We start from the raw sequence: 17,501 nt of genomic DNA, 5'->3' as shown, positions 1-17,501 counted from the left end.
AGAGTATCTGGTATTAAGTTTAATAACAAACTGAGTGGAAAAATAGTTTTTGTAACAAAATCAGATTTATCCTTACCAGAACATCATGCACTAAAGCTTGGTATGTCCATGTATGATGTAGAGGAGTTGCTAAATCTATGTTTCTGTCAACAAGGACTAACAGGGGCCTTTGGAAGCTGAAAAGATGACACGGTGTTAGTATTTCTTTAAACATGTTTAGAACACCTCAGTAACATCCTCAGCGATTTCAGCAACCTTCCACATCATGTACTTCAAGCTAAAAGCCAAATTGCTTACTGCAGAGCTCCTCCAGCCTTCCCCAAAGCATCTGGAGCTGATGACTGCCAGAAATTACATGAATCACTGTCTTAGTAATGATAAAAAGATTATTTCTTTTTGTACTAAGTAAAATTACCAATGCATAAATACTAACCAGAAGGCAAACAGTAACTAGCCTTTTAGGTTATTAACTAATATCTCTTCATGTGGATACACATTTGTGTGCCAAGCAACTGTTTGAGTGGCTAATATTCCACCTTAATTGCCACTATAAACCTCAAATATAAAAATACCTCTTTCAAGGGCTTTTAATTATGAACTTCAGAGATGCATTGTGGTAATTCCATCAATATTCAATTTTATGGAAAAAGAAAGTAGAAATGCCTAAATATCTTCAATTATGGCTGCATGGAAAAATTATTACGAAAATAAGAAGGCTGTGAATCATCAGAGCATTACTGGAACCATTTCCCTTAAGCACATTAACCCTGCAGTAAATGTGATGGCTAAATTACAGTGTATTTAAAAAAAGTAAAACCATATTAATTCCATGCTCTGGATTTCCTTGCGATAAGTATTTTTATCTCAAGAGCCTTAGTCACTCAATTCTGAAAACCAGAATAAAAATCTGAAGCTATTTAACTGGTTAAAAATTCTCATGTTTCCCTTTCCTGGCATTTTGATTTTCTGAAAAGAGAAAACTGTGGTTACAATTCAATTCCAATGAAAATGGGGGAATTGGTATTTCACAGCTATTCTCTCTCCTAATACCTTTCAATCTCATTTAATTTTGCCACCCTTGATGTTTTGTGTCTTTTATCCAAGTTCTGCTCTTAATTTGAGATAAAAAATATGATGACTATTTTATATCTGGTTAGGAGATCATAACCATCTCCTTCAGCTACAGTCTTTCCAACATGCCTCCTCACCTTTTCATGTACAGTGTAAATGCCTGCAGTAAGTTTTACTAAAGCAGCCTGTGGCACATTCAGCTATCTGGGAGATACACAGGAGGGTGCTAAAAACACATTCTCAGTTGCATGCAAACATCCACAATGTCTTTTGTCACCCCTCTTTCCCCTCTAAGGATTCAAATGGTCATGACTTAACAGTGGTTAACTATCTATTTATCCAAGTGGTAATCCTTAAGCAGTCCTCCTCTGGTACATACAGGAATCAGCTGATAAACACTTTTTACACAACAACAGTGCTCACAAGTGAGAAAGTGGGCATTTCTTCCTTTTTAATGGACTAAAGATTGTTAACAGCTATGTTCAGACATCCAACTGGATTATCCTGGCCCTGTAAAATTGGTGTATTTACAGGAGCTTGGTTCTTGATGGATTTGAGGGTGAACAAAATTACCTGGTTTGTTAAATAATTCTTGTCTCACTGTCCTAGGACTGCACACTTATTAGCTATAAAAGTTTTCAAACTGGTTATGCCAAGAGATTGGAAAACTCCCTTGACAATATGTAAAATCTTTTAATATAGAACTTGAACCGAATTCCTGTAAATTCAGTTTTCAGAACAGTGGTGACTTATCCTAATGAAATATTTCAGACAACTGAAATACAAGAAATAAAAATACATACTTATTACTAACATCATACCTGAACTGGCCAGCTCCAAGTGTGTCACCTGTAAAAAGACTGTTTCTCGCATCTCTTAGATTCTCTCTGAGCTTCTTATCTAATTTCTGAGGTGGGGGGAAAAACAAAATAGCTTTTAACAAACCAATGGTTTCCTAACATCTTTATGTGGTCAACATTCACAGATTTATTGTGCTGGTTTTGTAGTTTATAAAAGTCTTAGCTGCAGGAAGCCTAAGTGCTACACACAGGAAAGAAAACTCTTCCTTCCATTTTCTCCCTCCAGCATTTTTATCTACACCAGGACTACACAGAATGTATTTCCTTTATGTCCATTTATCTCCTCCCAAGACAGTAAGTACCCTCTTCCGAAGTGTGTGAATAGAAAATACCAGTAAGAGGCACCAAGACATTGCCACACTGTTTCATAAAAACGAGGTTACCTTCAGTATGAATGCATGCACACTGAGTGCTTAGGTTTAATCAGTATTAAGGCTTCACAAAGATGTGAGATAGACAATAAAAATGAAGAACAGTGACCCCTAATGAAGACAGTGCCGCAGAGACTTTTAATTGTGATTTAGTTTGGTAATTTCATCCCTAATTGCTGATCAAGTTCAGTCAGTTTAGTTTGACATAGTAAAAATGTCGTGTACTTATAGGGTTTCCCAGTAAGATAGATAAAAATTTCTAAGACACAGAAAAACCCAGGCCAGACAGCCATGTTCTATGCTCTGCAGATATACCTTAATGGTTGTAATTATAATGCTTGTCAGAAAATCTTTATAAACTCTAGATTAGGAATGATTATTCACATTTAATTTTCTCATCAGCTGATTCCATAATATTATCATTTCCACAGATGAGTTCCATGGAACTGAAATCAGAAAGGAAAACTGGTATATCTCCTTTCCAGTTTTATTTCCTTCATAAGGAAAAGGACACAATGACACTAGATGTCTGCCAAATACTGAGAAAAGTAAACAAGATGTTAGGAGAGTTTTAAAAAGAGTTTCTTACCACTGCCACCATTTCAGCTGCAGTTCCTCTTGAGCATCTGATTATAGGAATAGCTCCTAATAAAAGATACATTGACTTCTACATGTATTAGAATTTTCAGATTTTAAGTTAGTGTACTTTCACATTTTTTGTGACATTCTGAGATTAAATTTTTCAAGTGGATAATACAAACTTACACTAAATTTGTCTCTTGCAGTCTTTATGAAATAAAAAAATACCGTATAGAAATATTAAATAAAGTTTTACAAAAGTAAATAATACCTCATATAGGAATTTATGAGAGGTATAGTGTGCACTAGAAAGATAGCTAATATGCTGTAGAGCGGACAAATTATTTCATATAAAAGCATTTAGTTTCAAAAGGTTGAAAGTCCCATTAAAATTATAGTAATAATTCTGATAACACATCACGATAGGTCAGTTACAACTCACTGCAGGGTGAGGTTATTTTCACATGCATGTTTTTCAATGGCTTTCAAGTTTCAAAATTATTAACTATCATTTCTCACACTCATATATAAGTGTGAAAATTCTAATACCATAGAGTTTAAATGACTGAGTAAAAGATTTAATGTGTATCATGCTAACACTTGAAAGAACTCAATAGGTCCGACGGAATCATCCTTGAACAGGCTGCCCTATAGTGATCCCCAGCTCCCCTTGTAGGAATGCTGTCTCAGACTGACTGGTTTCAGTGAGAACTTGTATTAAATGTCATCACTGTGAAAAATGTATGAGCTAAGTATCAAGAAAACTCACAATAAAAATAAATAAATTTAAAAAAAATAAGCAAATTTAATGCATCTTCCTATTGCTTTAGTTATTTCACTTAGATCTTTGCAGGGTTTATTTATGTAAGCCTTTTTTTGTGGTGTTGTTTGTTTTTTTTTGAGAGCTACAAATCTAAAATTCAAACTTAAAGCACTATTAATCTTTACTGCAAACTAAGATTTTGTTAGAACAGTGAATCTAAACCTTTGCATTTCAGTATTCTTTTCCTATTGATACTGAAGACTAAGACTCTACTCCCATGTATGATAGACTTTATTGTCTCTTGCAGTGATGTATAGTAAGGTCATTAACCCACCCCATGAACTACTGAGAATTCTGTCACAGATCTAATTCTGCTTTTCATTTGCTATAAGAAATCACTAAACTTCAAGGTATCTCACTGAATATGGATCTTTTCTAAAAGGAAAGCATACGGAAAACATGCTAAAATTTGAAAACTTACCAAGTGTAACAAAAAAACAGAAGAGACTATCAACAATAGTGTCCATTATAGTTTCCATTTCTGTGTCTGTTACATCTGGTCGGTTAATGGCTAAAACAGTGTGGAAAAGTTAAGAATAGGGTTAAAGAAGTTTATGCCACTTTAATATGAGAAAACAATCCTCTTCTTGCATACTGGCTGTTAATAGCCAACAGCTCCTATTGCAGAGATCAAGCTGTGAAATGCCCCTCTTAGCACATCCATTTAAGAAAAAAAATTGGGAGAACTTAATTGCTGCTCACTGTATAATGTCAAACACTACACAACCTTTTCCAATTATCTCTGACAATGCATACTGTAACTTCTGAACTGCCTCAGTATCTTGTTATTGAAAACCTGGAAAACAACATTATGGAACAGAAATGGCCATCTACTTGGAAACCAATGATCAGATATAGCATCCTCAAGAATTATCTGTATAATTTAAAGAGAATTACGGTATGCAGTCATCTATATTTAAAGATTCTAAATGCCACCACTTGTAATGGAGATTCCTTTTCTTTTTTTCCCTTTTTATTTTTTTAGTAAATTTACAGTTAGTCTCCAAGTTAGGGATAATTCCCAGCTTTTAAAACATTTCACACTACAAATGGAATGACTTCCCTCACACATCTAGGTCAGAAAAATATAACATGTAGCAACATTTCTATTAAATAATTAACACTGACAGGAATATAACAGCCAACAGGAAACACCAAACCTAATCTTATCAGAGGTCTCAAGTCAAGCACTATTTCTGAAGTTATGGTGTAAATTCCACCCTTGTTCGTTTTACCTTAAAATTTTCTCACATAACTACCTGTCTTAGACTCTTTCTTCAAAAATTAAATTCAAAGCTCTAAACATTAAGCCTTCCATCCCAAATTTATGCATGGCCAGCTACAATCGTTCTCTAACTTTAAAGGTGCTTTCCCCCCCTCCCGCTTTGTCCTCTAAGAACTTTAGACAGATGAATTGTATTAGCAATTTCTATCAGCAGCTATTCTCAGGAAGTCAAACTTATTATGCTGCTGGGATGCAGCAACAGACATGCCTCAGTGGTGTTTTTTTTTTTTCTTTTCATTCCGAGTTCAAGTTTCTGAAATACCAGCACCTAGAAAGGCAGACTTTTCCCAGGATCCATATTTGCCTATAATTCCTAAAGCTCTGAAACAACTGGGCTATATCTGACCAGAGACTTTCCTGTTGCAATTTAAGCTCCTCACTTCTTGTCCATTTCTACATGGACAGACAGAATGCGCTGCCTTCTTTCTGTCTGTGAAAGATTTTTATGCAACTGAAGAATGTTATAATGAATATTTGTCCTGACATTACTTCTGTGTAAATGCAGTTATGTAGCCAGGAAATCAAGAAACTGATAATTAACCTTTTCCGTCATATTTGCTCTGAGTTCACCTATTCAGCTACATGCATGACCACACATGGCAGTACTGCTGCAAAAACAGTAGCTGTCTTTCCTCACCATCAGACTTACACTGACTTATGCAGATTATGAAACTATATACAGACTGGCAATTTCCTGCTAGGGTTACTCTCCAAAGGCAAAAGAAGACCATTTCTTTGCCCCTGCACTCTTACTGCCTCACATGGTGAGATGCATCGGATCAGTGCTCTTATGGAAAACTGATCATTCTGTATGGGAGATTAGATTTCTGTTTGATCAGCTTTTGGAGACAGCCCACTTCTAGACTGGTTTAAGTATAGTGTGAAACCATCTGGTGTGTGGCAAATTTCAGCTGCCCAAGAGTGGAAAACAAACCGTGCAGAAACACATAAAACATTTTCAGTCATTTAAATTCAAATTCCTTGCAGGTAGCAGGTATCTTATGAGAGCTGCTCAAGTACCTTTACATCCACACAAACACAACACAAACCAGTTATTACTAAAACTCTTTAACAGCAGGTTTTAGTGAAAAAAGAGTCTGCTTTTCAAACAAAAATGCCCTTCAGAAGAGGCTTTTTTCCTCTTCTGTGAGACAGAACTCAGTATTACAGATCCAGTTTTAAAGCAAAGTACCAACTCTGGGAATCTGAAAGAAAGGAGAAAGATCTTACCACTAAATGTTCGGCATACGGGGAATTCTCATCTCTACCTGGTCACTACCGAGTATTCTGTGCATCTAAATCAATCAGGAATTAACTGTGTAACACTGTGTGTAAACACTGTAACTACACTAAAGTAATGAGGAGCTGCTGCTAAAAAAGGGCTGACTTGCCTCTGTCTAACACAATTCTGCTTCTTCCCTTGCATTGGATTTGCAGATCACACAAATGAGCTGTTATTTTCTAAGAAACGAGGCAACTGAACAAACACTCTGCAGCTCCAACACTACTAGTTCTGATGTAAAAGTAGGAGAAGATGTGGGAAACTACACCAGGGGCAGCAAGACAACCCACCCTGTAATAGCTAGCCATTTGAGTTAGAGGGGCAGGAGAGGTAGTGTGGTAGTTCTCTGTTGATTTAGCATATTGAATGGGTCAGAGGAACACAAAAATCAGATCAAAGGGAGAAAAACCATGTGGACAGTTATGCCAACTAGTATATATGTTGACTTGAGCTGCCATAGCGCCATAGATGTAGAGGCAACTGACCTAAGGCAGCCACTTGGTTTCCCTGCTAGGTTCCAAAAGAGGTCCAGCAGAAGTCCCAGGAGGAGAAAAAAAAAGGCTTCCATGCGGCTGACTTCACTTACAACTCAGAGACTTATGAAAAAGCTGACATTCGGCTCGCATGCATGAAGAAGCAATCAGCATCTCTTATTTTCTAGAAAGTCCTTTCCCAGATTCTTCCCTGTGCTAATCTGGCCCTTGATCCTAACCATCTCCCCTTGCACACCACCACGTTTTCATGTCTCAAGAAAAGGAAACACTGACTGGTCGCTGTCTAAAAGACAGAAGAAATTCTGTCAGTTAAAGTCATCTTTCTTGCTTTGTATTCCTTACAGTAACTTTCCAACTGACCATTCACACAGAAACAAAACACTAATTCCTTAAGAACTGCAGAAAGGATCATGACTAAATAGTAGTGCCTAAACACAGCAGGCACCTGCAGTGCCTACCTACATGCGTAAACAATACAAATTTTTTTCCTATATTACTTCATCTATGTCCTGGTTTTCAGCAGTAGCAGTCATTTTCCTCCTTCTCAGTAGCTGGTGCAGTGCTATGTTTTTGACTTTTGGCCTGGGAACAGCGCTGATAACACCGATGTTTTTAGTTGCTGCTCAGTAATGTTTAGTCTGACCAAGGACTTCCTGAGTCTCACGCTCTGCCAGGGAGAAGGGGAAGCCAGGAGGAAGCAGAGTCAGGACACCTGACCCAAACTAACCAAAGAGGCATTCCATACCACAGCATGCCATGCCCACTACATAAGCTGAGGGCAGTTACCCAGAAGGGTTAGATCACTGCTTGGTCGGGCTGGGTATCGGTCGGCTGGTGGTGAGCAGCTGTATTCTCTTCCCTTGTTATTTCCCTTATCATTATTATGATTGGTGGTAGCAGCAGTGGTTTGTGTTATACCTTAGTTACTGGACTGTTCTTATTTCAATCCGTGGGAATTACATTCTTTTGATTCTCCCCCCCCCCCATCACTCCAGGAGCCGGGGGGAAGAAGAGGGAGGAGTGAGCGAGCAGCTGTGTGGTTCTGAGTTACTGGCTGGGTTTAAACCATGACAATGTATAAAAAGGACTGCTACTCGTTTTATACCTATACTGCAGTTTTGCTTGACTAAATTTGTTATTTAAAGATACATCAGTATTTTTCAGTATTACAATAGCTGTGTTGTAAAGATGCTGAAATTAATATCCAAGAACTGCTTCCTTCACGACTTTAAACTACATCTAGCAGATAATCCTGAATTCTGAGCAGATCAAAATAAAATCACTGATTAGAACTAGCTATCACTTCAAGAGTAAATTTCAGTATCAGACATTTTGGTATAATTTTTTATACAAACTTTACTTACCACGATAGGAAACAAGTTCTTTGTTTTGGTTACACAATACAAACATGTCATCTTCTAAAGTAATAAAATTAAGATACTGATCAAACACCTAGAAATAAAGGAAAAATGGTCAGAACAGCACAGAGTGAAGCATTAAAAAATCTCTGTGGTTTATTGCTACTTCTTTTTGAACCTTTTACAGCACTACCCATTAAAATAAAGAAATTAAGATATCATGTATGAATTAAAAAGCCCCTGCAAAGATGAAGTGATAGCACAAAACACTAGAGCACTTGAAAAGTGCTAAAAGAAAACAGCACAAATATTTCTGCAGGCAAATTTTTAGGAGCCAACTATCACTGAAAAAAACACATATTGAGGACATTATAAAATCATAGGTTTATTTTTTATTAATATGAAGGACTACAACATAAACAGGGCTGAGCTCTTAGGCAGGATCAAGGAAAGAGGGCAATATCTAGACAATGAGAGATTACAGCCCACGAATTCTGATTTTTCTGTAACATACCTGTACATTCAGGAAAAAAATTAAACCTCTCTATAACATGGGACATCACAACCATAAAAAACATTTAAGAGGGTTAGTTCACAGTGCTACACCAATTCACTCCTACTGGAGATCTCAAGTTTAAATAAGATTAGTAGTTTTCATTTCATTTCACAAGAGTTTCCTTTTCTCATGCCAGCAGTACTTCCTAACAGGCTTGAGAACAGGTGAATGTATTTAAGTATATATGAAAGCAATCAGTTAATATTTTACAGGTTTTGGTACAGACACTGAACAAAAGTAAAGAGGGTAAATACCTGATACCTGCCTTTAAATCATAAAGGTGCAGGAGTTTACTGAGTAACAGTGTGCATGTATGAAACATCCACCTCTACAGTACATTTCCTATTAAAAATGACAACTGCCTTAATACTGCACTTTTAGTGTATTTAGGAGCTAAAACTCCATCCTATTATATACGCACTAGATGCACTCATTTTGCTGATGAGACTGGGAATACTCTGAAACCACTCTATTTCTCCTCATCATTTAGCATAAAGGTCTTGCAGCACTTGAACTTCTGACTAAGCTGAAGCATGGTACCAAGCTGCATTATACTGAGATGACTGTAGTTTCCCTTTTTAACTGAGCAAATCTATGCCTAACACTGAATCTAGCCAACATTTATTTTGTTCATGATTCAGTCAGAAAAGCTGTGTATGGCACTGAAATGGCCATGTAAAAAGGACATGGAAATGTTGGAACAAGTCCAGAGGAGGGCCATGAGGATGATCAGGGGACTGGAGCACCTCCCATATGAAGACAGTATGAGAAAGTTGGGGCTGTTCAGCCTGGAGAAGAGAAGGCTGGGTGGAGACCTCATAGCAGCCTTCCAGTATCTGAAGGGGGCCTATAGGGATGCTGGGGAGGGACTCTTCTTTAGGGACTGTAGTGACAGGACAAGGGGTAATGGGTTCAAACTTAAACAGGGGAAGTTTAGATTGGATATAAGTAAACAGGAGAAGTTTAGATTGGATAGAAGGAAGAAATTATTTCCTGTTAGGGTGGTGAGGCACTGGAATGGGTTGCCCAGGGAGGTTGTGAATGCTCCAACCCTGGCAGCGTTCAAGGCCAGGTCAGACGAAGCTTTGGGTGGCATAGTTTAGTGTGAGGTGTCCCTGCCCATGGCAGGGAGGTTGGAACTAGATGATCTTAAGGTCCTTTCCAACCCTAACTATTCTATGTAAGAATGCAAAAACACCTGCAGTGGTAGTATCTTTAACATTAGAGACTGGGGGATTTTCTTACCTTAGCCACTTGAGTTACTGCATTAGCACCTATGGCAGCATTTGCAATATCTTCCAGTTTACTTCTTGAAATGGCAGAAATAAAGTTTAAATAATAAGATTCATAAAGCTGGTTTCGAAGATCCTAAAAGGAAGGAAAACCACAAGCTTTTTCCTGAATAAATACTAATATATGTCTGAATAATTAAAAAACATTCATACTTTTACTATGTGATGTTCCAATTAATCACAGTTCAACAAATTTTGGGAAGTGTTTATCTTTCTGTTCATACAGCCCTGTACATCATGTTTTCACTACATAACTAAACATAATCAACCTAACACAGAACTGCAAAAAAACCCAGGAAATGAAATTTAAGCTGCCAGACAGCAACCGTTGTTCCATAACTTATCGCTGACCAAAAATCTCATTTCCTTTTTTCCCTTCCCAGAGAACGTGAAAAACTGAGGTTAGCCTTGTCCAAGCCTCCTGCTCAAAGCAGAGTCAAATAAAGCAGGTGTCTCAGGATTGTGTAAAGTTTTGAACATCTCCATAGATGGAGACTTCAGAAACTTTCTATACACAATCTGTTCCAGCATTTGCCACCCTCATTAAAATAGCTTTTTCTTATGTTTAAATGGAATTGCCTGTATTTCAGTTTGTGCCCACTTCGTCCTGTCTTTTCACCTGCAGAATACTCTCTCTGACAGAGAAGACATACTTACCTTTCTACTTTCTGGGAAGTTGAAGTTTTGTGTGTAAAAATTATAGGTAATATTTTTTGACAAATATGTGCTAATATATAAAAAATGCAAGAAAAGGTGTTCAGGTATGCATAAGGAGCAGATACAGAACAGTCACACTCCAGTGAGTGCAGGAGTATGCCACACACTGTTGTTCCCACTCATTTGAAACATTAAGAATGCAAGTTACCTGGCACATTCTGTCAATATTTTCTTCTGTTGGCATCACAAAATAAACAGCTGGAACATCTGGAATAGCATCCCGATCTGAATGCAAAAGCCTGAAAGGAAGAAGTACATCTTTAATGTGTTCCTCCTCTGATTTGTGTAAAATTATAAAAGTTAAAGAAATTATTTGTACAGACACATTTAATTTCCTACAATTTCTCCCTACATTCAGCCAGATTTTTTGTAAGAGGAACACATGAAAAAAATTCAAAAATCATATTTGTATTTTCTTTGGCTCAATAGATGTTGCCAAAGTTTATTCAAAGCTTGAGGAAAGGCATAGATCTTCAAATATAGATTAATCCATTCAGAGGAAGGTAAAATACCACATCCACCAAGTTCATACACCAATTATAAATTGTTGACATAACAACAAAAACCCTGCATATCTCATAGCATTAAACTTGCCTTTCCTGCTTGTCACATTTTTCTCACATTTCTGCCGCTATGTCAACATGTTAAACTGTGTTTCCATTTCTAGCCTTCACTTAGGAAGGACAAGGAACTAAATAAATGTAATCTGGAGAAAATTAAATGGGAAAATCCTTAAAATAATACTTAAAGATTCCACCTGCTTGACAATACAGATTTGTAACAGACAGGAATTTGTATAGATTCAAAAAAATACCTATTGGATAATTTTTTTTTTTTTTGAAGAGGGGCTTCCTGTACTTAGTAAGAAATCCTACTGACCAATGTATGGAATCATCTCTCCACTCCCTGAATAATACCATCAGATTTTAGGAACAAGTCAGGGTATAATCTTTATTCTAGTAGTTATTCATTGAATGATTTTCAGTGATCACGATTCTGGGGAATATTAAATCAAGTTCTTTCTAGGAAAAAAAAAAAAACCCACAAATTTTTAAAAGTACTTACAGATGCAAAGTGATCCCCATATCTCTCAGCTCTTTCACTGACAGCAAAGGTGAGATTATATCTTGGCCAAATCTGTCATAAATGAGAACCTGAAAAAGATAGGCATCTTCTTACAAAGTGCCGTAAAAAGTGGATACTGCAGAATACGGGATACGGTGGATACAGGAATTTCAGTTTAAGAAACTATTACTCTAACCTGAGAAGTACTAAACATTTACCAATTTATAATTAATAATTAATTTGTCATGGACTTACATATATGCTTATTAATAAATAAATAAAAATTGAAGAAAAACTCTGATAAAAGGGAAAAAAATAATAATTTCCATCTCCTGAAAAGCGTCAGTCAAACAGGAATTCACTGTCAGAAATTTATTATTGTAAATGCAGAACTTCTCTGAATTTGGAAGAAACAAAGGAAGAAACAGAGAGGGGAAAAAAGGAAGTAGTGATAAAAGGCAACAGAAGAGATGAAGAGACAGAATATATACTTTGTAGTAGCAAAAACTTCTCACACAAGTTAGCTACTTTTTAAAAATTAACAAACATAGCTTGAGCTGAGCTTGTTCTAAATTTAAGGAACTAAGCTTATTTCCGACTCTGTGAGTTCACCTGTAAGGTATCATGCAATGAGAAACACACCTAAGTGTATTTCAAAAATATCTTCCTCAGTTACTCATTATAATCTTGCCTACATAGTCAGACACTGCATCTTCAAGTAGCCAGTATCTCAAATAAATATTTTTCTAAGCAATTCTGATACTCATTTCTGTATATTCATACCACATGAAAAATTATTTTGTAAAAGTTCATAACATAAAGAAGACGCTTGAATTAGGTAAAATTTGAAAAACTGAACTTTTTTTTTTTGAACAGTATAAAATTCTCCTTTTCCTATTCAAATAGTCCTTACCTTCCATACTGGTTCTCCTGTGCTGTTTTTAACAGGAGGAACATTGAAATTCAGCATACGTTTCAAAGCCACTGGAAAACAAAGCAGAATCATGCTTTATTATCCTTACACTTTAACAACAGAGATTAAACACATTAGCAAGGTTTTATTATACATATCATTTGAGAGGAAAACCACCATAAAATATAAATGCAAAAGTCACATTTCATTATTTTTCTCCTTCATGTGATGAGAAAGTTTTCTAAGAGGTCTCACTCCATGTCTGACTGCAAAGTGACAAAGAAGCCTCAAGAGAATTTGTTGGTGAAGACTGAGGCAAAGAAAGCATTGGGTACCTCAGCCTCATCTGCATCCATCACCACTAAATGACCAGCTCCATTAAGCAATGGTCCAACATTTTTCCATATTCATATTTTCGTTACTAATGTCACAACAGAAGCTCTTCTCATTGCTCTTGACATACGCTGCAGGTCTCAACTTCAGTTGAACTTTGTCTTTCCTACTACCATCCATCATAGAATCATAGAATAGTTGGGGCTGGAAAGGACCTTAAGATCATCTAGTTCTAACCCCCCTGCCATGGGCAGGGACACCTCACACTAAACCATGTCACCCAAGGCTCTGTGCAACCTGGCCTTGAATGCCGCCAGGGATGGAGCATTCAGGACTTCCTTGGGCAACCCATTCCAGGGAAGTTGTGAATGCTCCATCCTTGGCGGTGTTCAAGGCCACCCATGCCCAGGCAATGTTTCTTAAGCCCTCCTTCACAGTCTGTCCCTTCCTCCTCTGTTGCATTGCCTTTTCAAACCACATTACCAGCAGCGAAACTTTCTTTCACATTTAGGCTGAATGCTTTCTGGGGCAAGGATCAGGTTTTTACCATGCTTGCACGATGATATGCTTTGACTAGTTATGAACCAGGGTAAAGGTCACAACAAATAATGCATATATGTGGTAATACAAACACCAAATGATAATAAGTCCTTCCCTGAGTACCTTTTAGTTGTTCAATCTACCTTCCAAATGACCTCCCCAATGGGAGAGACAACATGGTTCAGTGGTACAGCTTGACTGAAATAATCAAGAAACAAGGTGAAGAACAGAAAAGAATAAACCTGCATGGAATAAGAGCTCAAAGACAGCAGGCTTTATCAGAGAAGCAGCAGAGTGAAGAAAAGTAAAGAAATGTAAAGGAACTTTAAAAAACGCCATAATAGTAAATGGCCACAGGAATGAGACTACAGAAAGTAGACTACTGGTACAAAAAGAAAAAAGAATACTACTAGTAAATATTTAAGGTCTACACAGAAATAAAGACTGAGATTGTCTGGCAAATGATTTTAGACATTTCATGTTAAATAAATGCACCCAGAACCCTCTGTACCACCAGAAAGACACTGCAGTTGTCATGGAGAAGGTGACAAGGTTACAGCTCAAACTACTGACCAAAACCTTGGGGAGTAAGCGAAGTAGAGTACTATGGAGTCGATAGGCTCTATGCTTCAGTAGTACGTTCAAATAGATAGCTTAAGACTCCATAAAGCAGCATGAAGAGAGAGAAGCAAGAGTCAGTTTTGAACGCAGAGCAGTACGTAAGGAGAGCCACAACCCTTTAACCACAGAAAGCCTCCCGTGTAATCTCGCACTCTCAACTTCCTGACGGTCAGCACACACTCCGACAGCCCTATATAGCCTCAGGAGGAGCATCGCAAGTGCAGCTTTGGTTTTGCACCATTAAACCGTATTTCCCATTGATCCCTGCAACGGGCAGAAAGGCAGCCGAATCGAGGGAGCTCACAACCCGCTCCGCACACTTCCCCGGGCCGCAGGAGCCCCTCGCCGGGCGATTTCCACACCGCGGCGGCACCTCGGCCGCGGCCCTGAGCCCTTCAGCGGGGCCGAGCCCACTCGGCAAGAGCTGCTCCCAGAGTCACCCGGAGCCACAGGCCCGCCGCTGCAGAGGCAGCTGAGCGGCACCCCAGCGGCCGCCGGAGAAGAAGCAGGAGGAGGGACAGTGCCTCCGTCCTGTAGCCGGGAAAGCCAAACCGGGCGCGAAACCCCCGACAGAGGCGAGGCGTCGCGGAGACACCCGCATCCTGCACCAGGGCCCCGCCGGGGATAGGGCGGGGGGAGGCAGGTGAGAGCCCCAGCTGCAGCGCGGGCCCGACCTTGAGCGCTCTCGCCCCGCAATAGGCGGCTGGCGCAGTCCCCGCGACGCGGCGCGGCAGCCGCTCACCTGTCTGCTTCTCGCGGATGCCGGCCGCCATCTTCCTGCCCCGCCAGCCCAGCAGCGGCACCGCACCCCGCCCACCGACGCGCACGCAGCCGCCAGACGACGTGGCGCTCCGTACGGCGACGAGGGGTGGGGCTCGGCCGAACCTCCTCAGCGCCGGCTGCGAGGGCGCCAGGTAACCACAAGACGGCTGGGTTCAGCGCTGCCGCCCGGAGGCCTGGAGTCCGTCCCGGTCTTCAGGGAGCTGCATCCTGATTTAAATTTGGGCCTGTGCTTTGCCGCAGCTGAGAACATAAAAACAGGCTGAGGTCTTTCAGACTACGTGCTGGGGCTGTCTTTCACCTCTGTTTTCCCCTTCACCCCCCCCTTCCCCTCCACACGCCAAAGCAAAAAGTGGCAGCAAGAGTTTTTGCTCTTCTCTCGGACTGAATTTCCAACAAACACATGAAATGCTCCCTTAACTGGATGGAGGGCAGCCCCGAGGCACTCAGATTAACTACAGGAAAAGAGCTTTTTTTTTTTTTCCATGTTTTTCAAACGTAAAAGTTTGTGATTTATGGAAAAGAAAAATAGTTAAAAGTTACTTGCCTTTGATCAGTGCACAGCCTTCCTTTGGCTGATCGCATTTTTGCTCATCACTGCACCCTTACACAAGTCCTGTAGTGGAGAATCTCTGCAAGCGGAGACTCACTCCCAAGTCAGTTTTGGATACAAAGGTATTCGGTAAACGTGCTATGGATGTATACATAAAGGTGTATGCAGGTCCCCAAATGGAACTACAGACAACAGCAATAACATTTCTAAAGCTAAAAGCCATTAAATCACCAAAATAATACCAGTGAAGTTACAAATTTATTCCAAAAGAAATTAAACTTTTTATTGCACTTTGAATATATACATGGCAGTTATTTCCCACAATTACCAATTACTTCAACACTGATGATATACCTGCCAAGTACAGTGTTGCTTGAAGATGCAACACTTCAGGCACTGATCCTCCAGTTAGAGCTAAAACTATTTACAAAATTATACAGTAATTGGAATATTACAAAAAGTAAGTTTTAAAAAGAGCATTGTTTATGCAATACAAAATCAGAAGGTTCCATTGTTTTTGTTTTACAAACATTAATACCTTGACAATGATTTTTTGTATACATGATTCCAGAAGTTTTCATTTTTTTTTACCCAACTAATATTCCCTTCAGTGAAAAAAGGGTAAAGATTGAGCCTTATATAATACAGAATCAAGAAACTATAAAAGCATATTTTGTAGCCTGCAGTGTCATTTACTTCTATTTGAATGAGAATTTTTGATACTATTTTCAAAATGCACATGCAGAATGTGTGAATTAATGACATACTCTGCCCTGTGTTTCACATATACCTCTCTAAATCCTCAAGTCTTCCAATCTTAAGACTGAACAGCTTAATGAAAAAAGCCAAAGCTGCAGTACACGATGGTTTAGATCTTAAATATGAACTAATACTAATTTCTTTTGACTGTATTTCACTCATTAACCAGTTAAAAACAGTAACAGCTTTTTCTAGTAAGCATCTTTTGCATTAGCAAAATCAAGTCACAGAAATTTCTTACCCCTTCATTTTTCAAACATATCTAATACTTGAAGTTTGGTTTTGTTCTTCAGATCACTAATACTAATCTATTATTGTTTACTAGAAAATGATCACTCTAGAAAATAAATAGCTTATTGGATGTGCTAATTCCAGATGGAAGCCTAGGGTTTGATGCAGAAGCTGTGGGGTGAAGTTCTTTGGCAAAACACAAAGGACTGCAGTAGTTACCTTGTGGCCTTGACACATCTTGTGAAAGCTGTAACTTCTACAAAAATGTATTTAATACACAAGGCTAATGCAGATACAGTCAATCTCCGTGTATTACAGAAATACTGAAAGCAAGCAACTTCTCTAAACTATTCTCCAGACATGCCTCAGGTTGCAGTTTATGTAAAATGAAAACTAACTGATAATATTGCACTTCAGTGACCTGCTATAGCAACTGAAAACCTGATGGTCATTATAGCTACAGAAATTGCTTTTATGTTTTCCAGTCAAGAGACCTTTCTGTGTTTTGATGGACTGGAAGTCAACTTATTCAATGGAATTTTAGTGAACAGTTAAAAGATTGGTCTATATAAATGTTAAAAAGGATCAGAAAAGTGAAAGTTCCTCTCCACACTAGCACTGAGGAACACAATTTGAATATATCAAGGATTATATTAGAATGTATAGGTTGAGCTGATCAAACTAACAAGAAAGGAAAGGCAACTTGTCTTGAATGTGTACATATCAGTATTAGGAAATGAGAACAAGTTCTGTGTAAGAAAGAAGTCCTCTCAAGCAGTATTGAAGACTGTAATTCCATGTTTTGATACAGCATTGTATAGCAGAGTTTTAAAGTTAACTTACAAATGACATTAGTTCTACCTTTACATAAAACTGCTGAATTCAAAACTAATAAGCAGTAAAACATGTGAACCCTATTTTTATCTCAGGTACTTTTTGAAGCCTTATAACCACATTACCTTTCTTCACCAAAGGTTTTAAAATACAGTTTACTACTTCAAAGTTCTAAACCATTTCC

At 38.4% G+C, this 17,501-nt stretch overlaps 1 protein-coding gene across 1 annotated transcript in view; it reads right to left on the bottom strand.

Moving 5' to 3' along the window:
- Positions 1–15,022, bottom strand: part of SCFD1 (sec1 family domain containing 1) — a 51,942-nt gene extending 36,920 nt beyond the window's left edge. Inside the window, exons 1-10 of the mRNA XM_061463467.1 lie at positions 14,903–15,022; positions 12,667–12,737; positions 11,754–11,842; positions 10,837–10,927; positions 9,925–10,047; positions 8,130–8,217; positions 4,126–4,215; positions 2,892–2,947; positions 1,893–1,978; positions 77–176 (exon numbers count right to left, since the gene is read on the bottom strand). Of these exons, the coding sequence (XP_061319451.1) occupies positions 77–176; positions 1,893–1,978; positions 2,892–2,947; positions 4,126–4,215; positions 8,130–8,217; positions 9,925–10,047; positions 10,837–10,927; positions 11,754–11,842; positions 12,667–12,737; positions 14,903–14,933 (825 nt within the window). The 5' untranslated portion in view covers positions 14,934–15,022. The remainder of the gene's footprint in view (positions 1–76; positions 177–1,892; positions 1,979–2,891; positions 2,948–4,125; positions 4,216–8,129; positions 8,218–9,924; positions 10,048–10,836; positions 10,928–11,753; positions 11,843–12,666; positions 12,738–14,902) is intronic.
- Between the last annotated feature and the right edge of the window lie 2,479 nt (positions 15,023–17,501).

This window comes from Pezoporus flaviventris, unplaced genomic scaffold (genome assembly GCF_033815535.1).
Source record: "Pezoporus flaviventris isolate CSIRO_AGI_PZ_B2104156 unplaced genomic scaffold, CSIRO_AGI_Pfla_v1 ptg000036l, whole genome shotgun sequence".
Classification (NCBI taxonomy): domain Eukaryota; kingdom Metazoa; phylum Chordata; class Aves; order Psittaciformes; family Psittacidae; genus Pezoporus; species Pezoporus flaviventris.
The sequence above is the reverse complement of the archived record's forward strand: the minus strand, read 5'-3'. Positions and strand labels throughout refer to the sequence as shown.